Genomic DNA, 10,177 nt, shown 5'->3' with positions numbered 1-10,177 from the left:
CATCTACATACCAAATTTCAAGTCTCTAGCTCTTACCGTTCTCGAGATATTTTGTTTACAGACAGACACACACACACAACACGGAACCAATGGCTTGAATCTTGGATTTAGGCTCGAGGACCTCAAAACGTGTTTTGGCACTAAAACTGACCATCGAAATTTGACCCGATTACATTACTTTCCTTCCTATAGGATAAGGAATAGTAAACAGCAAAAAAAAAAAAAAAAGATATTTAAACTCTGGTTTCATAAGGACAATTACTGCATGTCTACATTATTGATGAAGTAGATATGTATATTATGAACATTATGAACAGAGTATACATGATAGGTGATAGGTACCCAAATACTTAGTGGATGAAAAATACACTTGTGCGATTAGATATTGCTACTTGCCATACTATGGGTGTACTGTGAAATGGGATTGTATCATTATGCTTTAATACATACAGGGGTGAACACAGTAACAGAGTTGAATCCACCTTCGAAACTAAACTTCAGTGCTTCAGTTAAGTACTAGATCACAAAGGAGAAAGTATGCTTTTGGGACCAGGCACCTCGCCAAACTTTGGTTGGAAAAACCTAAACAAACCTTGACGTAGAGCCCACTTCTCGTTCGGAAAAAGTCGTGTCGTGGTTAGTGTGAACACTCTCATTTAAATTACATTGCCTACAAGACCAACAGGGAAAAAAATCAGATTGAAACGCACACAAGTGGGAACGGTCTCGCACTCACCTTGCATTAAGCCTTTAGTTCAAAATAAATCAAATCATTAATTTAATGTGTGGCAAAGCAGCAGAACCTTTTCACAATTATATAGTGGATTATACTTAGAACATATATCTAGTGACATCTGACAATCATAATTATGATATAATAACATTATAGTTTAGTCAAACAAATCAAAGCATTATTTTAATGTGTGCAAAGCAGAACCTTTTCACAAAGAGTTGATTCTTAGCATTTAGTGCTCTGAAATCATTCCAATTTTCCATATACCTTTTGGTTTTTGCCACTATTCTTCAGACCTCACTTCTCTGGCTCACCCTGTATACAGAACAATAATAACTTGAGATGTAAACCAGATGGCTACCCAGTACCTAACGCCTTCAGAAGATATTATGTGGTGTGTTGGCCCCAAAGTTATGCATCCTCCATATCTATCCCTAATGATTGGATTACACGACGCCAGAAAACAGTCCAGCTAATACCAGCTCGGTGTAAACATTAATAGCGTCCAGTAATATTTTAGTCCAGTTTGACAAAACTCACTTCTGTGCAGCTAAAATCAAATTGATTCGACCTAACTAAGTCCATAACTCAGTTTAGACTCCACAAGGAAAATACGTGTATCTTCATCAGAAATTAGTTTCAAATGAAGGGAGTCCCAACACGTGTTCACAAAAAAAAAACAACTTGTAACGTTAGGTGTAGGTACTCTTTGATCAAGCTGTAAGTAAACATATAAATACATGTTATTTTATTTTATGACCTAAATTCTAGGTACCTACCTACTTGAAAGTACTTTTTATGGGTCTTCCGTTTTTTCATGTGCTTCCCCTAATGAACAATTTGTCAGAAAAAAGGATTATTCCATTGAATGAGTTAAGTAAGTTCTTCATTAAGCAAGTAGGTAGGTACCTATAAGTAGTACTAACTTGTACTTATTTTTTGGCATGTATGAAGTTATCAGTAAGTACCTAGGTATAGGAATTATTTTTGATTTTTAGTCCGTCCTTCCTGTAATATTACAATATTAATAAAAAGGTATAAGGGGCGGACTATTGTATTCGCTTCGGTGTCGTCTCTGTCTGTCACTCTGTCTGTCCCCATAGAAGGACTTATCCAAACCTGGTCGACCTATATATCGGTCACAATAGATCTACAGAGGTCGCAGTGTTAATTGCATACTCTCTTGGGAGAGGAGCAACCAGTCCCATAATAGAATAGGATAGAATAGAATATACATGTATACCAATGTAGTCTTTGAGGCTTTAAGATATTTTATCATCGAGATCTTGAATGCTCCTACTTTGTAGATTTGTACCTATGAAAAGTCTTGGAGGCGAAGTGAAAATTAAATAACGTTATGTTGGGTTGCCCGTTCAACTGTAAAGTCCTCCCAGGAGATAGCTCAATTTATTTGTGTCTAGCAGTAATATCCCCAGAGGTAGCTCAGTTTTTATTGCAAACGCATGTCCCCCTTTTTTTCTCCTTTTACCTACTTCTTTTTCTCTCCTCTTGGTCTTCTTCTTCTTCTTCTTCTTCTTCTTCTTTTTCGTCGACTTCGATTCCTATGAAAATGTGTTCTTTGGATACCTATTCGTTCTTTTGTTTATTTGTTATCGACCCTTGTTCATCCCTTGTCTGTCAATAAAGGAATGGTGCTAAATGGTTATTACATCTTTTCTTTTTTATCACTAACACTAGATTTACAATAGGTCTAATAGGTATATGTCCTCATTACCTAATCGTGTTGTAAAAATTGAGGGAAAACACTTTTTCAAGAGGTTTCATAGAGAGAACTTAACTGCGAAGGCCTTATCGTCCCGAAAACTAAAAGGGAAGGAAAACGGAATCTTTTTACCAGGAACACGAAAATGGTGGTGCAAATTTTGTCCAGAAAACCATAAAGCCAAAAACCAAAAAAACTGGTCCCCCAATTTTTTCACATTTTCTCACACAAATGAGCTCTGATCTTGAAATTTGTCGCGACTACCTATGAACTCAAAGCGAGAAAGTTTTATTCATTCGCGTTGTCAAACGTCGCAACACAGCCAACAAGAAGGAAAGACGCCGTACACAAAGTATAAACAATGCCTTCAGCGATCTGCGAGAATGCATCCCCAATGTCCCGTCCGATACTTTATTGGACTGCTCTTCCGATCTCACGGAGCTCTCGAATGCTTCTAGACTTTCTGAATCCCTTATGTACCAATGTCGTCTCGCTGGAGGACGTAAAATTGAGACAAAACCAGCCCTTTTAAGCCACAGACAGTGGCTCTTGAGGGTACCTGAATGGGACTACGGTCAAGTCCGTCTCAGGAAGTAGGGTACAAAGTACCTGAATATGCCTCATCAGACCCCTACGACTCGGGGGCCTTGAGCTAGCTCTCTGGCCTTGATGGCACCTAGTGGTATCCTCTTAGTGGGATAGTATAGGGACTCACAATCAATTTCCTACAAATACACGTTGGTAAAACTGACACATCCACTATTTTTCTTATGCCTCAACATTGGTGTTCTGTTGGTGGATGTGTCAAATGCACCTGAACAGTAACGATCTCAAAATCCAAAGAAGGTGTTTCAACCTTGCGAACTTTTACGACTTGTACTAAATTTTATGACAGATGGACTCGAACTACCAACCTCCAGGGCCCAAGTCCACCATGATAACTTGCATCGTAGCGGGAATTCGGCCTTATAGTAGATGTAAAGTGGATGAAAAAACCCTTCTCTCTTTATACATACGTATCACTGCAAGTCCCATAATTATTACCTACATTAATTTTATTAAAAAAAAGGCATAATTTTCTTGTGGGAAGATCATTACGTCACGGATCACAACTCTCAAGACCACAAATACTTTCCCAGCAAAAAAAAAGAAAAAAAAAAAACAACAATTAGGTACCTCTCTCCCACCACTCTAGCAGCAAGCTATGAAACCAGCTACCTAATTGAATTACTCAATTCACTTAAGACGTCTGGTGCCCGGGTTATGGGCCCAGGCCCCATTATCTATCATAATTTCTCACAGAAAGGCGGAGATAAGACGAAATAAGGGGCGTATTCATATTTCCTAACTCAACAAAAAAAAAAAAAAAAAAAAAACAACAACAACAATTAGGTACCTCTCTCCTACCACTACCACTCTGGCAAGTAGCAAGCTATGAAACCAGCTAAATGCTAATTGAATTACTCAATTCACTTATAAGACGTCTGGTGCCTGGGTTAGGGTTAGGGGTCCAGGCCCCATATCATAATTTCTCACAGAAAGGCGGAGATAAGACGAAATAAGGGGCGTATTCATATTGCCTAACTCAAGAACATAGCGAGAGATCTGTTGTTTTAATATCCCAACTCGGCTCCTTATTCGTTGAAACCTTTTTTGGAATATTTTATTAATTTTGAAAATGAATTTTTGAGTTTTGAAATATTTTCGAGAGTGTCTTTTAGTGAGTCTTGCAGATCCAATGTTTGAACTTTGAATTTTTTCAGAGGCGATTTCTCACATTGTAGTGCGACAGAAAACCATTTTCTTTTACCCAAACCTTTTAATCTTTTTTATTTAAATAAGCATGAAAAAAGTCAGTCAGTCTAGTTAATGTTTTGAAGTGACTACATTATTAAATTGACATGTGTAGGTATTTTTTAATAACCCTTTTCTCTTTAAATAGTTTCAAAGTTATCAAGTAGGTATACGTACTGCAGTTAAATTGAAACATTCACTAATTTCAGTGCGAACAAAACCAATCCAACTCTAATCAACCTAATTTTGAAACTTCAACAATGAATCAGTGGGAACTTTCGAAAAAAAAAAATAACCTTGTTTTACTTTGAATTTTAAATGGCTAACTGAAAAATAAATCAATTTGAGCCTCCCCTTTAAAAGAGAAGAAAAAAATGAGTGACTACGTCAGAAGTGACACATTCACTAATTTCAGTGCGAACTAAACCAATCCAACTCTTCTAATAAACCTAATTTTGAAACTTCAACAATGAATCAGTGGGAACTTTCGAAAAAAAGAACCTTGTTTTACTTTGGATTTTAAATGGCTAACTGAAAAATAAATCAATTTGTGCCTCCCCTTTAAAAGGGGGAAAAAATGAGTGACTACGTCAGAAGTGAATAATTGGGAAAATAGGCGAACAAAAATTGATTTGGAGAGTCTTATCCGATCTTCCAAGGAAGAAAGATCAGAATTATTGAAGGGAATAATACCTTGAAAATCAGGATAATCCTAAGAAAATCCCTTCCTAGAAAGGCATAGGGATTAATCCTAGAAATTAAAAATAGGCGAACAAAAATTGATTTGGAGAGTCTTATCCGATCTTCCAAGGAAGAAAGATCAGAATTATTGAAGGGAATAATACCTTGGAAATCAGGATAATCCTAGAAAATCCCTTCCTAGAAAGGCATAGGAATTAATCCTGGAAATTAATATATACCGGGTTGGTTCAGTCTATAATCATGAGTGCGGATATTTTGCACGCTGGTTCTCACTATGGGGGATCGAATGAATCGTTCTATCATTACAACACACCCAATAATAACGTGATGAGTTACAACAGTGGCTACCATCCACCTCCTCTGTATACAGCGGGTAAGTTTGAATTATTTGTTCATTTATTCCCTATTTTGTCCCCTATAATGTCTTTGAATTATTGGTCCCCAATAATATGTCAAAATATCAAAATACCTATGTGTATATAAGACCTTGGTTAGACTGCAGGGGTAAAGGGACTTTTCAGTCCTATCCCAGCAGGATAAACAAGGTATATTCTATTTGTTTACTAGTGGTTGAAAACATGACCCGTCCTTTGTGCGGGATCGCGGAGTAACCAATAATAACGTGATGAGTTACAACAGTGGCTACCATCCACCTCCTCTGTATACAGCGGGTAAGTTTGAATTATTTGTTCATTTATTGATTTATTCCCTATTTTGTCCCCTATAATATGTCTCTAAATTATTGGTTCCCAATAATATGTCAAACTATGTGTATGAGACCTTGGTTAGACTGCGGGGGTAAAGGGACTTTTCAGTCCTATCCCAGCAGGATAAACAAGGTAGGTATATTCTATTTGTTTACTAGTGGTTGAAAACATGACCCGTCGTTTGTGGTGAACGTAGATGTTAAAAATTATCGGAGATAAAACCGTTCCCTGTGGAGTGGAGAAGTGGCCACACGTTAGCCTGTCACTTAGCGTATAGCTATCAATCAAATTATTAATTATTATTAAAGCAACAAGCAACCTCTGTGGTGGAAACGAGTATCACACTCAGGCTTGCATACCTGAGATCTCGAGTTTACTAAAAGTCCGAATCGAAGACTTTTCGGAAATGATCTTGCAATCAAATTAGGGGTATAGTCTCCCAGTTGTTGAGAATACATGCATTGTCCCACCCTGATTGCAGGACCTCCAGAAGACAAACACGGCGCAACGTTGAGCAACATAACCACCGGAGCCACCGATTGTATCTACTGGTCTGAAGATATGCAAAGCCCCGACTCTCGCTATGTTACCCGATCTATGAGCACATCATCCGATGGATTTGATGAAGATGAAGACCAGAGTGAGCGGTTTTGTCCCAGCAATGACTATACGAAGTATTACTATCAGGATGGTGTTGGCCCGGGTGCCTATCCGAATGTCAAACATATTGTAGAACCTAGCTATGTTAATTTGGACACTGCCACCAAGACATTGAGGACTGTGTCTAAAGCCGGTAAGTCCATTTTGTTCCCGAACGATTTTTCTTTCCTTTCTTCTTGTTGTTGTCACAACCACAAAAAATTTCATCAAAATCGGTCGAGCCGTTTTCTCGTGAAAAGAGAACATAAACAGGTGCCCACTTTACATTTGACACTACTTATACAAAAAACGTACTGTAACTCTTACAGAGGAAAGTTCTTAAAATCTAAGACATGAAAATGGTAACTTTTAGAAAGAAGATAAAATGAATCTACATAGGTACTAACCTAGACACCTGGACATAGTTTCCAAGATATTGTTCACGTAACACTGCAGTCATAATCAACACGACCGAATTTAGATCTCTACCTCAAGCAGGTAACAGATAACTCCAACATGGCTTCCTCTATTGTAAAGTTATAAGTGGTGTCTTTAGCATAGACTCCTCCTTCTTGAGACTTGATTCAACCAGGTATAACATCAGGTAGGTATATAGGTATTTTATTTTTAAAAGATTTCATTTTCCTCTGAATAGCGTGGCCTTTCCAGAGGTAAATGGAAGAAAATGTGTCAGGAATTACTTACGTACCTGTGTTTCTATTTAGCTATGAATTAGTTTTTTATTAAGTTAGAGAGCAACTTCTCTGGTCGAATGCGTATCAGGCTTGCATACCTGAGATTTCGAGTTTAATACGAAAGTCCGAATCGAAGGCTTTTTGGTACTGTACTTGTAAGAAAATTCTTGTAAGAAAATTTAGATTTCCCCAATTCCCCAGTTGTTGAGAACACACATTGTCCCACCCCTGATTACAGGACCATGGAAACGAGTATCACACTCAGGCTTGCATACCTGAGATCTCGAGTTTACTAAAAGTCCGAATCGAAGACTTTTCGGAAATGATCTTGTAATCAAATTAGGGGTATAGTCTCCCAGTTGTTGAGAATACATGCATTGTCCCACCCTGATTGCAGGACCTCCAGAGGACAAACACGGCGCAACGTTGAGCAACATAACCACCGGAGCCACCGATTGTATCTACTGGTCTGAAGATATGCAAAGTCCCGACCCCCGCTATGTTACCCGATCTATGAGCAATTTCTTGACCCCGCCGGGAATCGAACCCGGGTCTCCCGCGTGCAAGGCGAGTGCAGTGACCACTACGCCATGGGAGCTGACTTAAGTGAATAGTGATGAATAGATGAGTGAGTTTCCTAAAAAAAAAAGAAGAAAAAAAAAAGAGTTGGTTTCGTATTCCGATATTTCTTGACCCCGCCGGGAATCGAACCCGGGTCTCCCGCGTGCAAGGCGAGTGCAGTGACCACTACGCCATGGGAGCTGACAAGAAAAAAAGAGTTGGTTTCGTATTCCGATACTTCCTCAGGCATCAAATGATCTAGGGTGCCACAACCCAGGTGAATAAAATTCAATATGTCGTCTCTAATTAGGCGATGTATAAGTTTGGTAATTAGGTAATTAATCACTCCTAGATACGCTTGAGTAATTTGAGTCATTGCACGTTTTGAGAAACAAGAAGTGCGTCTACAAATATCATTAATTTATTTTATTAATAGGTACCAACTAGGGAGATAGATTGTCTGATATAAATATGTACACCTACGTGTACTTACGAGTATGTAGGTATTATTATATTAGGTAGTGTAAGTACATACGTAGGTAGGGGTAAGCTAAATATTTTTTTTTCTTTATTTTTTACATGTTGGTGTTTTGTTCGGTTTAGAATTTAGGCGCCATCATCACAGGGTGAGATTTCAATGAGTGGAAAAAAGGGTAGGGTTAGGAAGTTATGTACCTAAGTACATTATAGGGTAGGTTACATCTTTCGTATTTCGTCTAGGGATCTCAAATTTCGAGATGAGAGCAGTTCATTCCCTTTTTTCAGTTCAAATTCAACGAGTTCTCTGTCTCTTTGGTTGTTTGTTTCACCATAGGCAATATTATTCAAACCTTGGAGGGATATTTCTCATTACTCAATTAACTCGCGAACGGTTTGTCCAATTTTTATGAAATTTGACAAAAAGGTTTAGTACCCTAAGGATATTTGCTCATTACATTATATTATGAGCTCAATCAAACCTATTGAAACACCCACAGGGTTGAGATCTACAGAGCACTGATCTACTAGTCAGATTTTTTAGGTATTCAACTAGGTACCCATCAAAGACCATGTGCTCCGATAAAAGATGAATAAAATTTAAAGAAAATAAAAATGAACCTCTAAACAACATTTTTTTAACCTTTTGACTTCTGAGAAAAAAGGGCATTTTTTATTAGCTCCATAAAAATTAAAAACAAATGAAATAGAGCAATAAAAGGCTCCATAAAATCAAGTCTTGGGAATCATAAAAACCGTAGAATTCCAGACTTGCCCATCATTCGCGTTGTCAAACGTCGCAACACAGCCAACAAGAAGGAAAGACGCCGTACACAAAGTATAAACAACGCCTTCAGCGATCTGCGAGAATGCATCCCCAATGTCCCGTCCGATACCAAACTGTCCAAAATCAAAACGCTACGTCTGGCAACGTCTTATATCTCTTACCTCATGAAGATTTTGGAAACGGACGACATTATTTCGATTGATGATTTCAAGGCGGATCTATCAAATCATTCGAGTCATAGGAAGAACAAGAGTCAATATGATAGTCCTAGTGAAATTAGCAGCAACCAGTCTAGTCAATATGTTATGGATCCGAGCTGTCAGCAATATACCTCACCGGTAAGTGGTGAATTAATTTGTTTAATCCTTGCCATTTATTAAATAAATAAAAACTGATGATAAGAAAGAATTTTATTAATCGTGAACAAGAGTGATTGTCACGCATGTAGATGAACATGAGTGACTGTACACCACAAATGGTAATCTGTAACCCTCCATAAATCGGGTACCTATTATCTACCTATGAATGTAACCTACCCAAAAGTTCATTGCTCTGTGCCAATAAAGAGCTTTTAATTTGTCTTGATTAATACTAGCTAGGTAGGTGTGTAGTTATCTTAAATCTCAGTTATAATTATTATAAGAGTTTTATGACAATTTAGTCAACCTGGTAGGAATGGTGAAACTCACACATCCACTAATGAAATTAATTTATACTCAGGTCATATCTAATGTCTATCCAATTTATAATAATATCTATTATTTAATTACATACATATATCTAATATCCTAATATGGTGAAACTCACACATCCACTAATGAAATTAATTTATACTCAGGTCATATCTAATGTCTATCCAATTTATAATAATATCTATTATTTGATTACACACATATATATCTAATATCCTTAGTTCAGAAATGCACCATGCATGAAGTGCATTATCTTAATACTTTACCACAGAATATGATTAAGATAATGGAAGATAAATTGAGTCATCTCTCTCTCCTTATAATAGGAAACTTAATCAAGTTATCAGATGATAATAATGATGTCGGGGTCATGACATTTCCATTTGACTTTTATTTTAATAGGGGGTCTTGGCATGAAGTGCATTATCTTAATACTTTACCACAGAATATGATTAAGATAATGGAAGATAAATTGAGTCATCTCTCTCTCCTTATAATAGGAAACTTAATCAAGTTATCAGATGATAATAATGATGTCGGGGTCATGACATTTCCATTTGACTTTTATTTTAATAGGGGGTCTTGATTTAGGTAGGTAGGTTTTTTTCTCTCAAGATGACGATGAAAAGTTTTGGATGACGATTACCTACATATTTTCAATGCTAAT

The 10,177-nt window shown here is 37.3% G+C and overlaps 1 protein-coding gene across 1 annotated transcript; it reads left to right on the top strand.

Moving 5' to 3' along the window:
- Positions 1 to 5,020: 5,020 nt before the first annotated feature.
- LOC103505998 (twist-related protein-like) lies at positions 5,021 to 9,317 on the top strand. Its single transcript, XM_008470379.2, has 4 exons — positions 5,021 to 5,325; positions 6,141 to 6,452; positions 8,801 to 9,156; positions 9,267 to 9,317. The coding sequence occupies exons 1-4, from the start codon at positions 5,193 to 5,195 to the stop codon at positions 9,315 to 9,317; spliced, it is 852 nt and encodes a 283-aa protein (XP_008468601.1). The 5' UTR covers positions 5,021 to 5,192.
- Positions 9,318 to 10,177: the final 860 nt, after the last annotated feature.

The sequence above is a fragment of the Diaphorina citri genome, unplaced genomic scaffold (genome assembly GCF_000475195.1).
Source record: "Diaphorina citri unplaced genomic scaffold, Diaci psyllid genome assembly version 1.1 scaffold207, whole genome shotgun sequence".
Lineage (NCBI taxonomy): Eukaryota > Metazoa > Arthropoda > Insecta > Hemiptera > Psyllidae > Diaphorina > Diaphorina citri.
This window is presented reverse-complemented; position numbering and strand designations above follow the sequence as displayed.